We start from the raw sequence: 24,079 nt of genomic DNA on the forward strand, positions 1-24,079 counted from the left end.
TTAACTTCTATATTTTTGCTTCTTTTGGTTTCGTCTTAGCTCCAAATGACCATATATATCCAGTTGTTTTTGCTAAATTTTCGAGTTTGGGAAACAATATCCATACGATTTTTTCTCTAAAATTATTCAAGGATCTCTCATTTTCATTCGTACCTTCAATTTAAAAACATCCAGTATTTTGAAGAAATGCAATACGAACAATTCTTGACTAATCTTATATCTACCCAATTATCATACTTAATAGATTTCGGAAAATATTCAAAATTCTGTAATCCTCCCAAATGCAACATAAAAGTACCTAGATACTCAAATGTAGCTAAATCCCCTACTAAAATATCTTGAAAGATTCTTTTTCGTCTTCCGTAGGTTAGGGATGGTCCGTAAAACGAACTCATCCATTAACCCTACCCTTGAACCCTTTCATTCCGGTGATATATCTGACATTAATTTCCCGAACGGAAGAAAATGTATAGGTAATTCGAACACAAGTCTGGCCCATAAATTTCCAAAATAATGGAAATGCATCGGAAGCCAGCGCTTTGATATCGATTCGCCATAGCGAAGTCAGTATATGACACAACTTGGTTCAATTGAATCTTCAAATTGAAAATTTAACTCGCAATATACTAGGGTTGTACAATAAGTTTGTGCTACTAGCCTATTTTTTTTGTTATGTTGGTACACTCTTCATATGAACGTTTGTGAAGTTTCATTCCAATCTGCCAATTCATTCTTTGTTTACAAGCCATTTAGTATCGACGTGTCACAGAATCTTCCAGCAATGGAAAAATGGTTGGATTTTTATTTTTGGAAGGTTTAAAAGCAAAGGGAATTTATGAACGAATGTTGAAAGTGTATAAGGACTCTTCGCCTTCAATTAATATTGTAGAAAGATGGGTTGCTGAATTTGAACGTGGTCGCACAAGCCTTGAAGACGATTCTCGTCAAGGACGTCCAAAAACAGCAACACCAGAAATTGTAGAAAAAATGCAGGATATCGTATTGGAAGATTATCAAGTGAATGAAAGAGATTTAGTAGAATGCGACTTTCTCAGCAACATTTAGAGCGTTTTCGAAAAGATAAAATAGATTTTATGAGTCGATTCATCACTATGGAGGAGACTTTGGTCTATCACCATGATCCTGAATGAAAACAAGAGGCTGAAGAGTGGTGTGAGCCTGGTTCGTATCCAGAAATCGACCAAGAAGGTGTTAGCATCAGTTTTTTGGAATGCGAAAGGAATTTTAATTGTGGATTACTTGAAAACTGGTAAAAAAATAAATTTTGAATATTATCGTAACCTTTTCGACCAGCTGAAGAGAAAAACTCGTGAAAAAAGAAATGGTTTGCAGAAGAAAAAGAATATTTTTCATCAGGACAATGCACCGTGTCACAAGAGCATTTCGACAATTGCTAAAATCCATAAATTAAAGTTCGACCTAGTAGAGCATCCACCGTATACATCAGATTCGACCCCTAGCTACTTCCACCTGCTTCCAAACCTAAAAAATTCATGCTTGGAAAGCGTTTTTCATCAAATGATGAGGTCATTACAGCTGTAGAAGCGTATTTTGCAATCCTTCCGAATTTTGATTTCAGGGATGGAATTCATAAATTGGAATCTCGTTGGAACAAGTGTATCGATGTTCAGGGAGACAATACTGAATGATGAAGTGTGTTTCAAACCATAAAACTGTTTTTTTCTTAACGAACCGCAAAACTTATTGAACACCCTAAGATGTATGGAAAAATAGGGAATTAATTCAATTAATTACTTGAATTGAGACGCCTAGAAATATTTATTTGGAAATGAAACTTCTGGACTACACTTTTTTATTTATTATAACACATAATTAATATTGAGAATCGTTTGACAAACAAATTTTTAAGTTTCAGTTGAATTTTTCGATAGTGATGAATCTCTAACAATCCTTTGTAAATATTAAAATTTATTTTCTTGCTTAAATTACTTCTGATCTTAGATTATTTGAAATTATTATTATAAGATTATCATCAGATTCTTTCTGCATAAATGATTTTAAATTTCTTTCATGTATAATAAAATATTCTACCAAATTTTATATTCATCATTATTACCATTTATGCTCATCAATTTAGATGGATAGCAGACATTCAATTTGTCATCAACTTCTATCATAAAAGCCCAAGATTGATGTGGTTCTTAATTACAAATTCAATAAGTTCTGGGAAAGTTTTCCCAAACTGGTTTTCTTTCGTCCTAGACACACACACGATGATACGTTGGTAAATTGAAAATGATGGAAACATGAAATTGCCGTAATATGTGGAAGAATTTTCGACACGCAATCTATCGCGTGAAGAACCAATTCTATCTTGACTTGATTCTTGATTGTAATCTACAGGATATTCTCGAGATATCTGAACTGGAAAACTGTCTATTTTTTTGCAGGTTATATCAATTTTCAAATTATGTTTCGGGAAATGTAGACAAACAGAAATAAAATCAAATTCCAGAAATCGTTTTATGTACATACTCTTTCACGAAATAGGGATCTTCACTTTCTATGAAGAATTTTACATTTTTTATTATAGCTTCAACGAAGTCTACAATAATCACGAATGATGTTATTGTAGCAATATAAGAATTAACGAGTATCATAAAAGGGTTAATGTATTGTATTTGTTTAATTCATTCATTCAATTCATTCATTCATTCATTCATTCAATTATTTATTTATTTATTATTTATTATTATGTATCTGTAAACTTTGATGATGAAGTGAGAAAAATTAGTGCAGTATTCTTATTGGTTGTATCAAAAAGAAATTTCTAATGATTTTTTGTCAGCAATTAGAAGATCAGATTTTAAGAAGGTAAGAACGACTACAATACTTGAAAAGCATTAAAAAGAAGCAATTCATTCAAACATTAAGATTGTGTAATGATAACATGATCATGATTCATCTAGTTCAAATGTAGGGACTATATATTTTTTATAATTTTTTGGACATTATTTTTATGCAGTTGAAAAGATGTTGATTCATCAGCATATCATAATGTTTGACAGAACTCTTACGTACCTACCTGCTTACTCAATGAACTAGCAAGAATAACAAGGTCTTTTTAGTCTAGAGGGAATGAAGAGGCCAACACACTCGCCAGAAAAGGAGCACAAACTCTTTTCATTGGTCCAGAACCTTTCTGTGGTATAGGCAAATGTACCTACCAGAAAGAGTTTCAGGAGAAAGAAAAAACACTTTGGCGGAGTCTTCCTGGTTTGGATCATTCCAAAAAGTTTCATCGAAACTCTGACACTGTGAGAACCAAGAAGTTTCTGGAACTTAGATAGAATGTACTACAACACCTCCTCACTGAATTCCTCACTGGCATTATTGCCTTAGGAAACACCTCATGAGAATGGGTCTAGCAGAAAATGACGAGTACAGATTCTGTGGGCAGGAGGAAGAAACTCCTGATCACCTGATGGTGACGAAATACATCACCATCACTAGCCAACGCAAAATCTGCTTTGGACAAGAAACTTGTAGAGGTGAGGAATTAGCCTCCTGAAGCCATCTCAGATACTAGAGTTCATTAGAACTCTGGAACTGGAAGGTGAGCTGTTATAGAAAGATGAGGGGCACAATAGACCATTAGATCGTAGTGAAACGGAACCTCCTCAATTAAATCTAATCTAAAATATACCTGCTTGTTCTTCGAAGTAAATTTGAGACTGTCTACTTCCTAAAGTTCGTTGATATCCAGTAGACCCTTGTCTTTTTTCTTTCTAGTGGGTGTTATCCACCTGATGCAGCTTTTGAGTAATGTTCTCTAATTTATGTAATTAAAATTCTCATCTTGACTTCCAGGTTCACGTTGTATGTTCTGCTCCCTGAAGCTATACCAAAAGAGTACTTGAGGTTGAGGTTTCTTATCAAGATTGATCTGATTCTCTTAATGAACTTAATTGTAAATCATTCTAGTTGTTTTTCACTAGTGTGTCCATCGTTTCCAAAACTCTTGAATTTTGTGACTTTTTCTGTTCTCGTAAAATTTCTCTTTAAATTGTCTTCTTCTTTCTAGTTTCCACTAAACTAACTGGATCTGAATTAATTCGTTATTAGTATTATTATCTATGGATAAAACACGAATGTATTTCAGTATTTTTCATGTAAGGAAAGTAAAAAAAGATCCCAAATCCTGGAGATTTGGTGACAACCATAATTTTGCCCTAATAAAACATCAATCTCCTACCTAAGATGGTTTCGCGTGCTCAAAGTCTTCTATCGACACGCGATTCCTTCATAATATCATGTCTTGAACTCTGTTGATATAACGTTGTCTTTTCCGTAATTCAAATTTTTATCGTTCAAACCTAACAAGGGGAAGCTATCAAGGCTATCGAAGAAAAAGGGAGATACCTACTAAAAGTCTAAAAATGTAGGCATATTTTTTAAAATTTGAAAGTTATATTTGTATTTATTTTATTTTGAATTATCCCCCCTTTAGTAATCTTCACCTCTGTGGTGATTGCTAAAACTAAAAAAAAATGTACAGGGTGGGCAAATTTCGATGTTTTAGCACTACAACTTTTGAACCAGAGGAGATAGACAAAATCTGATACCCACTTCTCGATCTCTTTTTCTGAGAAACTAACAAGGGTAGTATTCATTTTTGGCCACCTTCTTTTGTTTTCGAGTTATAAGCGAAAATTGGAAAAATGGCGAAATCGAAAAACAGTTATATCTCCGCTAATACTGATGATAGAGCTCTGAAATTAAAACATTATACAGGCACTTTTTTTACGTAAAATCCAGTGACGTGCTCGTATTTTCGAAAAGGTTTTCAATTACCTCTGGTTCAAAAGTTGTAGTGCTAAAACATCGAAATTTGCCCACCCTGTACATAATCGTTGTAAAATTATTAATCGCTAAAGATTGGTCCTGATTGAATAAGATTAATAAGTATCTAATAGATATTCCGTTCCAGGATGAAATAGACCTAAAATTTGCAATTTTTTTATTGTTTTGAAATAATTTTTTCATGAATCAGGAATTGATTCATATACAGGCTGACCCATTTTAAAAGATCAATATTTCAAATGAAAGTTTTTGAGTCTTCAGGGATACATCAAATGCAGACATCCAATGTGACCTTGGAGTTTGATTTCAAGGTTTTTTTCAAGGTCAACAAGTTTTTTTTTAATTAGAAATTTAGATTTTTCTTACCAGAATCGTTTCTTCGTGAAAAACTATTAATATTTTGTCTTTTTCGTTTTTGACATAAAATGTATAAGTGGAATTTACAGAATAACAACACCTTTGATTGTAAGAAACTAGTTTTATTATCCCAATAGGTACACATTCGTTACAATAATACTGATAATATATGAGAATTATTTATTGAAAATACGATCATTAATACTGAAAAATATACGAATTCAGACTCTAAATTGAATTCCTTGTATAACGTTCAAAAATATTATAATTCTTTCAAACATATCTTTTTTCAGGTTGACCTTGCTTCAACATAGATACAATGTTTACATAAAATGAATCAGTTTTTCATCACATTCATTTGTATTTTGTTCTCATTTCTAATGAATGAAGAATAATCCTTAAAAAGTCAAAATATATTCAATCGTCATGATGAAACTGACTTTCTAATATCATTTTTAGAATCTACGAGTATTGATCGATAGAGCGTGAAAAGTTATATCGTCGGCTAAGAGTGTAAATCTGCTAAGTCCATTTTGAACAATTTCACAGGAGACCAAAAAAACCGTACAGTACAGTGTTATAATAATAATAATAAGAGAGTTTATTCATGAAAATACATTCAATAGAGTTTATTGAATGTATTTTCATGAATAAACTCTCTTATTATTATTATTATAACACTGTACTGTACGGTTTTTTTGGTCTCCTGTGATATTGTTCAAAATGGACTTAGCAGATTTACACTCTTAGCCGACGATATGTAATTTCTTCTCCACACTTGTCTGGAGAACATCTATATAGACAATTTTTCGATTTTCTTGCAAATCACACTACTCTCACAGCTTTTCTGACTTTTATCAGAGACCTTTTGGTGTGATCTAACTCGAGGTCCTATGAACAGTAACTTTGGCTTCTACTGCTCTATCCACATCGCCCAAACTTGCAAGACTTTCAATGTGAGGCATACTATTCCTAAACTTGAACTTATCATTTTCAGGTTTAGACTTTGAGTAGGCCCTGCTACCAAATCTAAGCAATCTGTTGGTGTTCGAATCGAAGGGTAGAACCTGCAGGACCGTATCAACCAGCTTTGCTTGTTTCAAAGGCGGTATGGGGTTGTCTATGACAATCATCGCATTTTGTTTCCTTTCTAGTGCCGCGTTTTTCTTCATCAGGAGTTTTGCTTTTTTGTTCAAGAGTTCTTGGGCTTCTGGATATTGTGATAAGGCTGCGTTGAGATCTGCTTTGCTCAAGACGAAGAGGTTTGAATGACCCTGAGATCTGGAAAGAATTGTCTGTGAAACCTTGAAGTATGAGAAATTCCAAACAGATGTTGTTGCTGCATAATTTTCATATTGTATTATTTATAATTAAAATTATCTAAATTATCTACCAATACTCTTTGGAGTACAATATTCAATTATAAATTTTTACTTCTGTAAAATTGGAAAAACAAAATCGAGATAAATTGACAAAATGAAACATAAAAACCAACCGAATGACAGATGACATTCCACATACTAATAGATGGCAGTTGTGTCAACAATATGTATCTTCGAGTAGGCTTTCTATGAAACTCTCTGCACTTCAGAAATGTGAGATTTCTCAATTTTTTCATGAAAAAAAAAAGTTTTTCAACATTATTTCAAGAGAAACTCGAGCGTACCTGACATCTGCAGTCCTTCTGTTTTTTCCAGGAATCCCCAACAGGCTAATCTCTCCAAAAACAGAACCTTCAGACAGTGTTGCCAATACTTCAGAATTCGTGCCTATAACTTGAACTTTTCCAGATTGAATTATATACATTTCTTTTCCAACGTCTCCTTTCCTACATATTATATCACCTGGAAGGTAAATCACGGATTTGAGTTGGAGCACCAATTCCCTCAAAAGAGCTTCATCGCAGTCTGCAAATAGTTTGACCTTGCTCAGGGTTTGAATGTGAACGTTGATGGCAATATCAGTCTTCATTTTGTGAGGTAGGCAGTCCATTATTGTGCTCTCATCTGTGAAAGATATTTGAGATTGTGATTAATGGAACATTTTAAAGATATTAAGCAAAAAATTAATGTTTGTGCTCATTATGTTATGTTATGTTTGTATGTTTTTCACTATTGGTTTCAAGATGAAATTAAAAGATTAGAGACAATATAAATATCGCTCTAGAGGTGAGGATGTGTATGGCAGGGGCCACTGATGCCACTGATGATATACCAACCTAAAGTCCTCTGTGTTTTCCAAGTGTATGTGAACCATTGCTGAGCTCTTCTTTGCATCTCAATTGGCAAGTTCAATCGTCTCATATATTCTAACGTTTCATTTACCAACTTATTATATTCAGTTCTATTTCTGTTAGCAGTAGAAATAATATCTCTTATTTGACCTATTAATACTGCGAATACGAACACTCCCATCAACCATGAAACAGTCATAAACATATATTCAATCTAAAAGAAAAAACGAAGTTAATTTTCCTATTCCATGAATTCTTCAAATTCAGATATTCACCTCGTGAGTTGGTTTTGGATTTTTTCCTATCGATGTGGCAGTTTTGGTGGCAAAATAAAAGCATTTGATGTAGGCGTTGCCTTTACCATTGAAGACGAAACTGTTGTTACCAATGCCCTCCCAAGTTGAGAAGGCATAATATGCGCATGCGTTCAGATGTATCAAGTACATCATGTACATCAGCGTCTTGGAAATTCGAACAACATATGGATTCTTCACTAGTTTATCGATGAAGCTCACTAATTTCCAAAAAGAATGGACTTTCAATAATCTGGGCAAGCGTAATACGACAAAGTCTGGTCCAAAGATGAAATAAAAGACATCTAGAGGAAGCAGCGATACCAAGTCAAGCTGAAAACGAAAGTATGTAATAAAAATATTGCTATCAAGAGTAAAGAAATAACAACAAATTGAAACTATTACCTGAAATAGTATGAATATAATAGTCCAAACAAATTTCCTCTATTGTGAGAAATAAATCGATTTGATGATGTATTTTCAATGAATTATAATAATTTATGATGATTTGGGACCTACCTTAAACTGTCTCCTCTTCAAATAATTATTCCTAAGCAACGATACATCTATCACCCAAAATCCATCTTCTAAATACTTGACTTTGGGCTGTATCACAATCATATCTATCAGATACACGAAGTCAGTCAAATAGTCAAAAACCATCCAAATTATTCTGTTTTCTGGAGTTTGATAAGGAAAGGTACTTCTTAGAGGTATAACCCATGCGTTGTACAAAAATGTTACAGTAACGAAAAACATCCATCCTGAAATATTTGAACATTAATTCATGTTTACCCTCAATCCTAAACATTCAATTTTTGGGACCAGAGTTCAAGACCGGCTTCGGTATGAGTAAACTCGCATAAATCGTCACGTAAGGAATACTTATATTAAAATAATTTTTTTTTTTAATTGTCCTTACCAAGGTACAGTTTACCATTCGGGTCCACTGTACAGGTCACAAAATAATTCCTCAAATTATTGCGTAAACTATTACTCATAATTTTTTCTTCAGATGCCTCATTGCTGTTAATGCACTTCCTTTGAGGAGTTTGTACGTGAGAAGGAGATCCTATAGCGAATGATGTTTCATTGGAGAATTCTGCACTACTCAAAGAGGAGGGAGTGCCAGGAGTCTCTATCCTTTCCTTTACTGCTCTGGTTCTACTAGAGAAAGCTTCGACCAAATGTCTTATTCTGTCTTGGATGAACACGCGGTTGGGATAACTAGAAGAAACAATATTAGAAAAAACATCTATGATTGAAAAAAAAAAATCTTCATCTTCGAAAAAAATGAGTAACTTCAATGTGGTGGTTCATTCTTTTCATTTAAATTAATTATCCTTATTAGTAGTCAAATGAAAATATCATTACCTAATTTTTAGATGAAGGAACCAAAAACTTTAAACACGAGCATTTATCTCATTGGAACAGATATAACAGCATATTTTCTGATTGGAATAACCTGCTGGTGCCTATCTGTCCTCTATAGCATGCTACAATATTATTTTCAAAATTTCATGGACATAAATTATTTAATATACTACGAGTATATACTTCCAAAAGTTATTAAGGATTTGTAAAATCAAAGAAATTTTAGAATCGTTACCGAATGATATTTGTTTCTGAACCAAAATATTGTTTCGATGATATTTTTCCAGTTAACAAACTCATTATGGTTCAATTTTTTTCATTATCATAAAAATAATAAGTTCATGATACAAAAAAGATACGAGTGAATAGGTAAATAATCATAAATCAAGTAAAACCTACTCATCCTCCAAATTATTAACTGCAGCTATATCTTCACTAGAAATATAATTTCCATTAATTTTTTTCTCGTAGTGTGCTATATTTATATTGTTGCTATGGTTCTCCAATGGTTCATCACACCAAGAAGGAGATGGACAAATTTTATTTTTGTTCATTTGGTTTAGTGCACTTTTTTCAGGGTATACCATACTGCTCTGGAAGAAATTGCTTATTAAATAGTGAATAGAATATTAGACCATTATAAAATAAGTCATTTGAAGCTCGATTGTTTTGTTATCTACCTGATAAAACTCCTCTTGATATTGATTAAAAGTGAATACATTCAGTAAAATTAATCACCTGAAGAATTCAACATGCAATAGATGAAGCAATTGTGAATAATGAAATTTTTTGAGGTAATGAAGTTATTTTATTTTTAATCAATACTTATATGGAGGTTTTCCATATAATTGAAGAATATCAATCAGATAAAAACAGCGATTATAGATGTAAGAATGTTTTTCTTCGTTCAAGACGTTTAACCTTTCAATTCATCCAAATTAAAATTCTAAGATTGCTCACCAACAGAAATAAATTGGTACATAAACATTTGAAGTACCTACAAAGTTTTATCTATGTAGATGACGTAATAAAAGTTATTTACACCTGTATAGAATGAATGAAATATTATTTTCAATATTATTTTTGGCGATATATCTATGAATTTGTGCCACAGATTGAAAAAAAATACATCACATTGCGTACTGAAAATGAATAGCCAAATGTATAAGCCGAAAATGTCACTACAAATTTCACACTATATGATTTATTATGTTTTCTTTTGTGTTTTTCTCTTCAGAGGCCAAATGTCTGGTGGACAGAGATAATATTCAATAAATACCAATATGAAATTTTGTAATGACTATCAAGTTGAGAGATTCGAACCCGGGTTCAATAATTCCTAAATCCGAATAAAAATTTCAAAAATTCGGTGAATTTTTTTTTTTTTTTGTTCATTTCATGTTCATGAGTAGAGCAATTCATGACAAAAGTTTTCAAAGTTTCCGAGAAAAACTCTTGAAACAGCGAGTGAGCAGTTTTTTTAATCGATTTTTGATTTACTATCGGAAAAAATGAACTGAAACAAGATTAATATTTCAATTAACGAAATGCATAGATACAATGTGATTATTTTTGAAATTTTTCGTGCATGATAATTCTATTGATGAATACGTCTAAACTCATAAATTCAGATTTCCCAGTTCTGAGTCAGATTCAAATTCAATTTTTCAGACTGAATTCAAGCTTTCAATTTTCTATTATATTCATCGAATTCATAATTGTTCTATAGCTATTACCCATGAATGTAAAAATTAATTTTTTTGGGGGAAAAAATGTAATCTACATTTAATTCCTCATAACAACAGAGATAACCTAACTCTAGCTCAAATATTTTTTCACAAACCGATTTGTCTTCTCTCCAAGATTTTGGTAACAGAAATATACAAACAGCCACTTGCAAATGCCACCTTCTAATAACAAACTAATTGAAAAAAAAATAAAATTCGTATCACTCAACCAAACTTCGGCGCCAAAAAACAAGGGAACAACATGAGAAACAACAGCTCAAGACCATCTAAAATCATCTCTAATACTGGAGAGAAGTTTCTGCTCGGCATTGATTAAAGTGAATGGCATCTATATACATTAAACATTCAAATAAGGTGGAAGCAATTACTTTGAGTGGCTTTACCTTTTTGAAACGATGAATGGTTTCCATTTCTATATGAGCTGATCACTTTAGTTTTGCATGTTATGGAAGGATGGCCCGGCATTTGCGCTGTAGATTTTCAGATTTTCCAGACAACTCTGCGCATTTGGTTTTCATGCGTATCGATTTAGTGAGGTTGAAGTGGATAGTATTCCTATTCATTATAATGATAGTTCCAGATCAGATTTCGTTGCTTTCAGAAATTGGATATGATCATACGTAGATTGCATATAATGAAATTGAATTTTCAGTTGTTCGATAAACCGGGTGTTCCTAGATTGTATTTACAAAGGAAAATGGGAGATTCTTTGGATAATTTTAAGAAAAAAGTTTTATAAACATGGACTCCAAACGCTTTGTTTTCGTGATGCAGTGTGTTTCTTGTACTTCAATTTTTTTGAGATGATTATTCCAGTTTTTAGAATCTTCGCTACGGATTCGGTAAGTAACAAGACTTAATTTATTCATAACATCTTACTAACTGGATTTTTATAATAATTTGGATTTTCCTTGGGATTCAAATTTAATTTTATTCACCACCTTAGTTAGACAATAGACAATAATCTCCAATACATAGGTATCCATCAATCAGAAATGTATGACCTAAGCAAAGCTTGTATTTCATACACTCCTTCCAACAGATGAATACACAATATTAGCTACATTGAAAAACAAATAAATCCAGTGATTGATTTTTTTTCTCGAAATCGGTACAAAAGATAGGTACCTACAACAAAACTACAAGAAACCGAAAAGTGTATTACTGGACCAAATTTTCATTTTAATAGACAAGCAGTGATCCACCAAAAAAAAATTCTAAAGGAAAGAAAAAATATCACCCTGTATTCCTGCATTCAAAATTGTCATATAATTGGAATATCTAGGCCAAATTTAAGTCAAATATCTTGTGAGAGGAAGGTGCTATGAGAAAAACCTTGAAAAAAATTAAACTTTAACACCCTGTATCTCGAGAACAAAGCGTTTGCTGGCATATGTTTGTAGGACTTTAAAGATCGAAGGAATCTTCCATTTTCGTTTGAACCTCCAATTTAGGAACACCCTGTACTACACTTTTGTAAGAAATTCATAAAAATAGTAAATCAATTTTTCCTACAACTGCTATGAAAAGTAGCGTATTCTGCATAGTTTACTCAATTGCAAAACTATATATTGCGCATACTGTGGGAAATATTATTCCCCACGGCACTTTTCCCACACCTCCCTTGGTAGACCAATGAAATTGGGTTTTTGAGTCGTTTCTATGGAAACGCAATAAATTAGCACATACTGTCAACGAAGGTCATTTTGATTTGAATCATGTCCATTACTTGAATTATTGAAATTTGTGCAGTTGTAGGAAAAGTATAGTGTGCAACATGTGGAGAAAGTCCTTTTCTCGCTCGTGTGTTTGCGGCACTCGCCTTTCAGGCTCGTGCCACAAACTTCCACACTCGCGAGAAAAGTTGGACTTTTCCCACTTGTTGCACAATATACTATTGTGTTATTTTATCTAACACTATTTATATCCACAATTATATCTCACAAATTTCATGTATAGGAATGCTCAATGTGTACCTACCTTTTGTATATCCAAAAGAGTAGAAATTCCTTAGTGTTATAACCTTCGTTACATTCCCATATTTTATTTCAGAAACACGAACTATGGAGGTCCCGGGAATTCCACGTTTGCACATGCTGAACGCGTAGCTTCCCTCTACCTGGAAGAGCTGAAATTGGTATATAGCACCATCTACAGACCAAACAGGATGCTTTCACCAATTTTCATTGAAATCGGATAAGGAGTATGGAAGTTAAGGCTAATCCTAGGATGTGCGGACACACAAACAGACACGTAACTAAAGTTCCCAATCTGTATTTTGTTGATGGAAATTTCCAAATCGCAGACCAAAATTTTTTTTGGTCAGACGAATGGATCGCAAAACTTTCCCTATATTTGTTTATTTTTCATTCCTAATGATTTCACACCAAATAAAAATGTATTAAAAATGTTCAATAATTTTGTGCCAAAATTTCTGAGAAATTCTTTTAAACCATTTTCTGGTACTTTTTCATATTATGCAGAACAAGGTGTTTATGTGGATTGTATCTTTATCTGAATGATTGTGACGATATAGTATATCCAAAGTCACTTGGAGGAAGCTGAATATTTCGATTATACAAGGATTGTTCAAATTCCCAAAAATTCTTTGGGGCTAGTGAATTTATTGTCTAACAATACTTTCAAATAAACACCGGTATTTAGGGGATCGCGGTATCCACTTCAAAAGGACATCTATGACCAAGCGTTTTTATGGACTAGTTCAAGTGACTTTGGATATACCATACCAGTAAAGTAACCTTACCTTTAAAAAATGATTATGATTGCTGAAACTTCTCAAGATGAAGGGATGCTCTGGGTAATCCTTTTGATTGAACATGCACTTTTGCCTGTAGCGTTGCAGGTTGAAATATTCCTGTCACTCATCTGTCTTGTCCAAGGAACAAGAGGTCTGGTACCATATGTGGGTAAAATGCGCGGACAAACCGAAATATATCATTAACTGAGTGGTCATTTTCTCAAAAATTTTGCCCCGGTAACGCAATTTTAAAGAAGACATAAAAATTAAACAGAAACAATTGATTGCACATACAAAACACAAATATTCTATACAGTGGTGCCAGGAGGTTTTGGTAAGAGAGGAGTTGAAGGAAAAATTGAAGCGTGTAAATGGTGCAGGGAAAATAACAAACCTTTCCTTGGAATTTGTCTAGGCTTCCAAACTGCTGTCCTTGAATTCGCAAGAAATGTTGCAAAAATGGAAGGAGCTCATACTACGTAATGTGAAGTTCCTACAAGTTATCCGGTAATCATTGACATGCCAGAACACAATCCTGGTCAGATGGGTGCGACAATGAGGTTAGGAATGCGAACTACGGTTTTCAAACCAGAGTTCAATTCAAAATTGAGGTATTTGTATAATTCTCAGGAGGAAATAGAAGAACGTCATCGCCACAGATATGAAGTAAATCCTGAATATGTATACTAATCATTTGCAGAGAAAGGGAAAAAATTAATATTAAACATAGAACTGATGCTCATCAGGAAATGGGAAAGCTTCACTGGTGGTCACCTCAACATACTAGATGTAGTTTTACAGAAAATGCACCAACTGGAAGTAGCACCAGAGGCAACAAGGCTATGCAGACTATCAAGGGGAACCACCCATCGATGGCATTCTTGCAGAACAGGTCGATCTCTCTCGTGGACATATACATCCACAATTCAGAACACTCTGGAAACATCGGGCAAATGCATTTATTTCTTGAATACGATTTCCACCATACGACTCTTATTCTCGCGTAGAAAAATGTAAAAGCAGTCTTCAAATGTACCCTGAACCCTGTTTTCAATTACACATTCTAGTTCCTTGGGAAAAAATAAGGGAATGCTCACTTGATGTCATGGTTATGGATTTCGACATTACAGGATGAAAAGAACTGATTGGTGGTATATTTCTGGAAGGTAAAATGGCTTCGATGGCTCTGAAACAAAGCATTGACAGGGCATGATTACAAAACTGAGGCAAACAATTGTTCAATGGCATTGGTTTGATGCCAGAGTAGAGGCTAAATCACTCAGCCATTTAGTTCCAAAAATCCTTATGAGTAAAATGGCTTCGATGCCTCTGAAACAAAGCATTAACAGGACATGATTACGAAACCGAGGAAAACAATTGTTCAATAGCATTGGATTGAAGCCAGAGTAAGGGAATGCTCACTTGATGTCATGGTTATGGATTTCGACATTACAGGATGAAAAGAACTGATTGGTGATATATTTCTGGAAGGTAAAATGGCTTCGATGCCTCTGAAACAAAGCATTGACAGGGCATGATTACAAAACTAAGGCAAACAATTGTTCAATGGCATTGGATAGAAGCCAGAGTAGAGGCTAAATCACTCAGCCATTTAGTTCCAAAAATCCTCATGAGTAAAATGGATTCAATACCTTCGAAACAAAGCATTAACAGGACATGATCACGAAACCGAGTTCAAAAGCATTGGATTGAAGCCAGAGTAAGGGAATGCTCACTTGATGTCATGGTTATGGATTTCGACAATACAGGATGAAAAGAACTGATTGGTGGTATATTTCTGGAAGGTAAAATGGCTTCGATGGCTCTGAAACAAAGCATTGACAGGGCATGATTACAAAACTAAGGCAAACAATTGTTCAATGGCATTGGATAGAAGCCAGAGTAGAGGCTAAATCACTCAGCCATTTAATTCCAAAAATCCTTATGGGTACCGCCAAACGTACGCGCGTAATGAAGTAGTACACAATTTTCGTGAGATATTTCTTTCTCCATTTCGATAGAGACTGGTTATGGGTGTCCAGAAGTTGATAAAATTATTATATTGATGGGGCAATGAGTACATGTGATACCTCAACAAGAGGGGTCTATAATTAATTAAATGTGGAAATTGTTTAGATGAGTAGATCTAAAAATCAGATATTTTAGATGGTAGAGAGAGATTACCTATCTCCATATATCAATACAATTGGAGAGCTGTATTCAGACATGATAATGAAGTTAGATACCAGAAAACAGAAGGTTTTCCAAAACAGAAAAGGCAACAAAGAGTCTTCTGCACATATTCGATTACGATAGATTTTCTAAAGATTACTTCTCTCCATATATCAATATAATTATAGAGAGCGGTATTCAGACATGATAGGGACGTTATGAACTTAAAACAGAGAAAAATATAAAACGTTCTACTTCTTTAGTGTGGAGAACTCCTAACCTCACAGCATCTTGACGTAGATGTTACTCAACGCCAAAAATCTCAATACCAAGGACATTAACGTCAAAAGTATTCAAATATGCCCTAAACCCTGTTTTCAATGACACATTCTCGTGCCTTGGGAAAACATAAAGGAATGCTCACTTAATGTTATTGTTATGTATTCAACACTATAGGAAGAAACGAACTAATTGATGGGAAGCTTCTGAAAGGTAAAAATTGTTTCTGTGCTATAGGAAGAAACGAACTAATTGGTAGGAAGCTTCTGAAAGGTAAAAATGGTTTCTGTGCTATAGGAAGAAACGAACTAATTGGTAGGAAGCTTCTGAAACGTAAAAATGGTTTCTGTGCTATAGGAAGAAACGAACTAATTGGTAGGAAGCTTCTGAAACGTAAAAATGGTTTCTGTGCCTCTGAAACCAAGTATTGACAGGGCATGATAACAAAACCAAGAAAAACAATTGTCCAGTGGCCTAGTTTGAAGCCGAAGTAGAGGCTAAATAACCCAGCCATTGAAATTTTAAATCCAAAATTTTTCATGAGTATCGCCAAACGTACGAAAGTGTCTATAATTATTAAAAAGTGGAAATTGTTAAGATAAGTAGATCTGAAAATCTGATGTTTCAGATGGGAGAGAGAGATTACCTGTCTCCATATACCAATACAATTGGATAGAGTTATTCAAACACAAAATAGTGAAGAAAACAGAAAAATATATAAAAGTTTCTACTTTTTAGTTCCAAAAATCCTCATGAGTACCGCCCAACACATACGCGTATTGAAGCTGTTCACAATTTTTGTGAAACATTTCTTCCTCCAATAAATATGAACTGATTATGGGTGTTTGGAAGTTGGTAACATTATTATGTTGATGAGGCGATAAGCATTTTTCGTAATACCTTAACAAGAAGTGTCTATAATTATTAAAAAGTGGAAATTGTTGAGATGTGTAGATCTGAAAATCTGATGTTTTAGATGGGGGAGAGAGAGATTACCTGTCTCCATATACCAATACAATTGGATAGCGTTATTCAAACACAAAATAGTAAAGAAAACAGAAAAATATATAAAAGTTTCTACTTTTTAGTTCCAAAAATCCTCATGAGTACCGCCAAACACATACGCGTATTGAAGCTGTTCACAATTTTCGTGAAACATTTCTTCCTCCAATAAATATGAACTGATTATGGGTGTTTGGAAGTTGGTAACATTGTTATGTTTATGGGGCGAAAAGTATTTTTCGTGAAACCTTAACAAGAGGTGTCTATAATAATTGAAAATGTGGAAATTGTTGAGATGAGTAGATCTGAAAATCTGATGTTTTAGATGGGGGAGAGAGAGATTACTTGTCTCCATATATCAATACAATTGGAGAGCGGTAGTCAAACACAAAATAGTGAAGAAAACAGAAAAATATATAAAAGTTTCTACTTCGATGGTTTACCAAAACAGAAAATGCCATCAAGAGTCTGACATCTACACGTAAATATGGCTCAATCAAAGATGGAACGAAACTTTCTACTTCGAATGTTTTCCAAAACAGAAAAGGCAGCAAATAGTCTTCTACACGTATTCGATTACGATAGATTTTCCAGAGATCATTCGATTGGGAAGGTGTTCTTACCACTTTGTCAGGTTGTTATAAGCGAGAAACACTACTTTTGGAAGGCGTGGAAACCACCTGTAAAGGACAAATGCGGAAAACTCCTCAACTCACTGTGCTATCACCCTAGCAACAGCATCTTAACGTTGACGTTACTGAAACCCAGAAATTTCAAGGCAAAGGACATTAACGTCAAAAGTGACCCCACGTAAAAGATAGGTTGCAATTCTGAGATGAGCATATAGAAAAACGTAAGACAGCATTATACATATGTAACCTGAGCCCAGTTTTCTATGACACATTTCCTTGGAAAAAAATTAGGGAATGCTCTTCTGATGTCATCGTAATGGATTTCGACATTATAGGAAAGAAAGAACAGATTCGATAAGTATTTGTTGTAATACCTTAACAAGTTGTGTCTATAATTATTGAAAATGTGAAAATTTTTGAGATGAGTAGATCCAAAAGTCTGATGTTTTAGATGGGAGAAAAAGGTTTTTCAATTCTATATATCAATACAATTGGAGTGCGGTATTCAGACATGATGGCGAAGTTAGGTACCTGAAAGCAGAGAAATATATAAAACGTTCTACTTCTTCAGTGTCTCCCCTCACTGTTCTATCATCCTAGAAACTGCATCTTGACGTTGACGTTACACAAAGCAAGAAATCTTCAAGGCCAAGGATATAAACGTCAAAAGTGACCCCTACGTAAAAGATAGGTAGCAATTCGGAGATAAGCGCTGAGAAAAACGTAAGACAGCAGTATTCAGTATATATTTAGTCTTAAATAACTTGAATGAGAAATTTGTGAACTTGAAATTATTGATTCTTGATCAAAAATTGACAAAAGACTTGAAAAAATTCAAATGTACCCTGAACTGACTGATTATGGAATTATTCTGTTTATGGGGTGACAAATATTTCTTGTGATACCTTAACAGGTTGTGTCTATAACTCTATAATCATTGATAATGTGAAAATTCTTGAGATCTCAAAAATCCAATGATGTTTTAAATGGGAGAGAGGTTACTCATTTCTACATATCAATACAATTCATGAGGGGTATTCAGACATTATAGGTACCAGGTTACATATTAAGTTAGGTACGTATCAACATTACCAGAAAATAGAGAAATATATAAAACGTTCTACTTCTTCAGTAACAAGAAATATGGTTAAAACATATGTAGAAACTAAAATTGAAAAAACCAAATATGTTTGGAATTCTAAACAAAAAAAATTATCGCTTCAAAGAAAATTATGCCCTTGTGTGATTCGTATACTAAATAAAACCTAATCCATAAATATGGACAATCCAATGAGTTGCAGCATTTCAAGAGGCCAAGTACAAAACAAATCAATAATGAACATCTTAGTGATCAATATACTCATCCTTCGAAAATAAAAAAGAAAAACAACACCGTCCTAGCTGAACATTTATCAAATTCATTCAATTTCAACGCCAATTCAATAAAAATATTAGAACATCAAAAAATTTTGAGGAAACGATGACTCTTAAAAAAGGTTTTAATAAACCAAGATGAACAGACCTATGTAGTGACTATGTCTGCTCGAGAGGTGGCGTTATGGGTGTCGCGCTACACGTCGCGTTCAGGCAGAGTCACCTCTCCACGGTGGAGAGGGTGCCTTGGGCAGAGATCTCTGGATTGCCCAACTACATCCTACTCAAAGCCAGAAATCTAAAGAGCAAGAACATTAACATCAAAAGTGACCCCTACGTAAAAGATTGGTTGCAATTCGGAGATAAGCATATAGAAAAACGTAAGACAGCATTATACAAATGTAACCTGAGCCAAGTTTTCTATGACACATTTACCTCCCTTGGAAAACAATTAGGGAATGCTCTCCTGATGTGATGGTTATTATATCGACAATATAGGAAGAAACGAACTGGTTGATCACATGCTTCTGGCAGGTAAAAATGGTTTTGGTTCCTCTGAAACCAAGCATTGACATGGCATAATCACGAAACCGAGGAAAACAATTGTTCAATAGCATTGGATTCAAGCCAGAGTGTAGAGGCTAAATCACAAACTCCAAAAATCCTCATGAGTACCGTCAAACCCACAAGCGTATTGAACCAGTCTACAATTTTCGTGAAATATTTCTTACTTCATTTCAATAGAGACTGATTATGGGTGTCCGGAAGTTTATAAAATTATTCTGTTAATGGGGTGACAAATATTTTTTGTGATACCTTAACAAGTTGTGTCTATAACTCTATAATCATTGATAATGTGAAAATTCTTGAGATCTCAAAAATCCAGTGATGTTTTAAATGGGAGAGAGGTTATTCATTCCTACATATCAATACAATTCATGAGGGGTATTCAGACATTATAGGTACCAGGTTACATATTAAGTTAGGTTAGGTTAGGTTAGGATAGGTTACCTTACCTTACCTAAACAAGTTGTGTCTATAACTCTATAATCATTGATAATGTGAAAATTCTTGAGATCTCAAAAATCCAATGATGTTTTAAATGGGAGAGAGGTTACTCATTTCTACATATCAATACAATTCATGAGGGGTATTCAGACATTATAGGTACCAGGTTACATATTAAGTTAGGTTAGGTTAGGTTACCTTACCTCACCTAAACAAGTTGTGTCTATAACTCTATAATCATTGATAATGTGAAAATTCTTGAGATCTCAAAAATCCAATGATGTTTTAAATGGGAGAGAGGTTACTCATTCCTACATATCAATACAATTCATGAGGGGTATTCAGACATTATAGGTACCAGGTTACATATTAAGTTAGGTTAGGTTAGGTTAGGTTACCTTACCTTACCTTACCTAAACAAGTTGTGTCTATAACTCTATAATCATTGATAATGTGAAAATTCTTGAGATCTCAAAAATCCAATGATGTTTTAAATGGGAGAGAGGTTACTCATTTCTACATATCAATACAATTCATGAGGGGTATTCAGACATTATAGGTACCAGGTTACATATTAAGTTAGGTTAGGTTAGGTTAGGTTAGGTTAGGTTACCTTACCTCACCTAAACAAGTTGTGTCTATAACTCTATAATCATTGATAATGTGAAAATTCTTGAGATCTCAAAAATCCAATGATGTTTTAAATGGGAGAGAGGTTACTCATTTCTACATATCAATACAATTCATGAGGGGTATTCAGACATTATAGGTACCAGGTTACATATTAAGTTAGGTACGTATCAACGTTACCAGAAAATAGAGAAATATATAAAACGTTCTACTTCTTCAGTAACAAGAAATATGGTTAAAACATATGTAGAAACTAAAATTGAAAAAACCAAATATGTTTGGAATTCTAAACAAAAAAAATTATCGCTTCAAAGAAAATTATGCCCTTGTGTGATTCGTATACTAAATAAAACCTAATCCATAAATATGGACAATCCATAAGTTGCAGCAGTTCAAGAGGCCAAGTACAAAACAAATCAATAATGAACATCTTAGTGATCAATATACTCATCCTTCGAAAATAAAAAAGAAAAACAACACCGTCCTAGCAGAACATTTATCAAATTCATTCAATTTCAACGCCAATTCAATAAAAATATTAGAACATCAAAAATATTTGAGGAAACGATGACTCTTAAAAAAGGTTTTAATAAACCAAGATGAACAGACCTATGTAGTGACTATGTCTGCTCGAGAGGTGGCGTTATGGGTGTCGCGCTACACCGCAGCGTTCAGGCAGAGTCACCTCTCCACGATGGAGAGGGTGCCTTCGGCAGAGATCGCTGGATTGCCCAACTGCAACAACGAAATCCCTAGAGAGAGAGCGCACCTACGTAAATAAGGCTCGAGAAAGATTCACCTGAAATCCATCAATAAAAGGAGAGATATTGAAAACTTACATACAGAGCTTATTATTATCTTATCAATAAAATCAAAGACAAAACTTGAATTAGTTTAAGATCTAACATCTATGATACGTAAATATATGTGGAATTTTACATATGTATAACGTATTTATAATAAGAAATGTTAAATTAGTCTGATCGTTTCCCATATGATGATGAATGAGGTGTATTTATTTAAGATTAAGATATATTTAACAAAACTGTAAGTAATTCTCCCATAAATGCATTTAATAAAACTGTTGACTCCACCCCTGATATATTGTGTACTTTATATATTTTTTTTATAACTTAAGGCTTTTATTGTTAGCTGAAATTTCGGTTCCAATTTTATTGTTGATATGTAATCATAATTTCCCTATAGGTATTAGATGTAGTACAATTTCTGTATCTCATTTTGAAGCCCTGAAGAAGATTTTAGAATAAAATCGAAACATGTCGGCGTTGTTTTAAGAAGTGGTTCTTTATTTCCATGAACTGACCTTAACCCTTTAAACCAAATTAATAATTCAAGAAAAAAAACAGCATAATAATCTACAAAATGAGCCATTGAGATTGTAAAGGGCGGTTTGAAAATCTTTTCAACTATGCTTTGATGTGCAATCATATAATTTTGAACAGCAAGAGACAAAGATTTTACTAAAAACAAAGCAGAACTACAGATATAATTAAATACGTAAACTTTTTGAACGGTGTTAATCATTGATTATTAAATATTAATACCTCGAATTGATCTTGAAATGAAAAATTGAACTTAATTAATTCTATCTCTGTTAAACACACATTCACACTATTATTGGAGGGAAAACCTGACTAGGTCCAGCTAGAAAATTAATATAATCTTCGAATAATTCTGTGTATATTGTTTTCACGAAATAATAATCAGTAAAAAAATTCTGTCGATAAGAATTTTAAGTATCAACCTTGTTGTGATTTTTCATGAATTCATCATATGCCTTAAGTAGAATATATAGACTTTCATCAGATTTAGCTTTCTTTGCGAAATTACTCAAGAGTTCATATCACCAATTCAAATAATTCTGTATAATCTAAATTTTTCAAACTTATACATTTTAATCACAGTAACAGAAGGAACTGAATAATTATAAAGATCTGCAATCAAATGTTTATCGAATTCAAATCTTCAGGGGATGCATAGATTATATATGCATCTTAGTTGAAATTAAATTGACATGCGTGGCATGCGTGATCAGATTTATTTTTTGCGTTGATAACTACTTTCAGGAAATTGAAAATGGCGAACTGAAATCACTGAATAGAATTATCGAACTGTCATGAAAAATCGATAATTATGATTTCTCAACACTTATGTATTTGAAAGTTACAGAGAATTACTTGATTTTTTAGCTTGTCTTCGATAAGACCAATGCCCTTCATGAATTTTGAGTGAATATTTATTCTTGTAATGTGCAATCATTCGTGATTTGAATTTTGAGAAAAAAAAATTGTGTTAATCCCAACAAAGTAACAAAATGTTAGCGAAAGCGACAACTCAGGATGCTGGTAAAGAGATGAGGTCTGTATCTTTATTTGAATGATAACGATGGCACCAGAAACCCTTACCTTCAATGATTGTTTGCTGGAACTTCTTAAGATGAAGGGATGTTCTAGGTAATCCTTTTGATTGCACATGCACTTTTGTCTGTAGTGTAAATAATGAGGATAATAGCTGATAATTGATAATACAAGCCATCATTATGCTTGTAAAATTGCAGGTTGAAAAATACTACCGACTGATCTGTCTTTATACTTCATAAATCTATGTCTGTCTCATCCCAGGAATAAGAAGTTTGGTACCATATGTGGGTAAAATGCGCGGACAAACTTAAATTAATAATTCACTGAGTGGTCATTTTCCCAAACAGTCAAAATAAAAATTTCGAAGACGTAAAGTACAAGTATCTAAAAATAAAGAAAGTTAGTTGTATGAAATTATTTTAATAATAACATTGGGAGTTACAACCTCTTGGTGTTCTCAAAGTTGACTGGATGGCGACTTACCTTTTGCTTTCACGAAGAAAATAAGAAGTCTAACTATATGAATGAAGGCGACTCTCCAAAGATCAAACAAGAAATTTTCAATCCGATCGAATAACAATAAAAAATTCAATTTTTGCGAGAGAGGGATGCGTTTATACTTGTCTTATTTTTCAAGGCTTCCCAATATTAGTTCGCGTCCCATTTTTTTTTTGAACTTCTGTTCTAAATGATTTTCAAAATTGGATTTGTTGTTTACTTCAAATTATCAGCATGAAATCATGAAATTTGGCACAGAGGCATATATGTCATAAGAAAATATCAATTGTTGTTTAATAAATGTATCCGAAATCTCGAAGCTTGAATCATTCCACACAAAGAAGTCCTATTGAAATGTTATAAAATCAACTGTTTCCATATATATTACAGTTGAATGTTTTAGTGTTTGTTCAAGCTTTGAAAATGACTCGTCCAAACTACAAGATATTCAATCTTGTAATTTCTGCAAGGAAATTCTCAAATTGGAAATCCCTT

At 33.4% G+C, this 24,079-nt stretch overlaps 1 protein-coding gene across 7 annotated transcripts; it reads right to left on the reverse strand.

The window, feature by feature from the left end:
• Window positions 1-5,909: 5,909 nt before the first annotated feature.
• On the reverse strand, window positions 5,910-23,361 carry LOC123678758 (cyclic nucleotide-gated cation channel beta-1). Of its 7 annotated transcripts, none has more exons than XM_045615953.1 (9): window positions 13,615-14,300; window positions 12,831-12,978; window positions 9,502-9,690; window positions 8,651-8,955; window positions 8,248-8,492; window positions 7,711-8,061; window positions 7,421-7,649; window positions 6,869-7,208; window positions 5,912-6,483 (listed from the first exon to the last, which is right to left on the reverse strand). In XM_045615953.1, exons 3-9 carry the CDS (start codon window positions 9,687-9,689, stop codon window positions 6,081-6,083), a joined length of 2,061 nt encoding a protein of 686 aa, XP_045471909.1. In that variant the 5' UTR covers window position 9,690; window positions 12,831-12,978; window positions 13,615-14,300; the 3' UTR covers window positions 5,912-6,080. The 7 variants fall into 7 exon arrangements, with proteins under 7 accessions (XP_045471904.1, XP_045471903.1, XP_045471905.1 ...); XM_045615950.1 differs by having other exon boundaries at window positions 9,502-9,695; XM_045615948.1 differs by lacking the exons at window positions 12,831-12,978; window positions 13,615-14,300 and adding an exon at window positions 23,132-23,361 and having other exon boundaries at window positions 5,910-6,483; window positions 9,502-9,695.
• Between the last annotated feature and the right edge of the window lie 718 nt (window positions 23,362-24,079).

This window comes from Harmonia axyridis, chromosome 4 (genome assembly GCF_914767665.1).
Source record: "Harmonia axyridis chromosome 4, icHarAxyr1.1, whole genome shotgun sequence".
Lineage (NCBI taxonomy): Eukaryota > Metazoa > Arthropoda > Insecta > Coleoptera > Coccinellidae > Harmonia > Harmonia axyridis.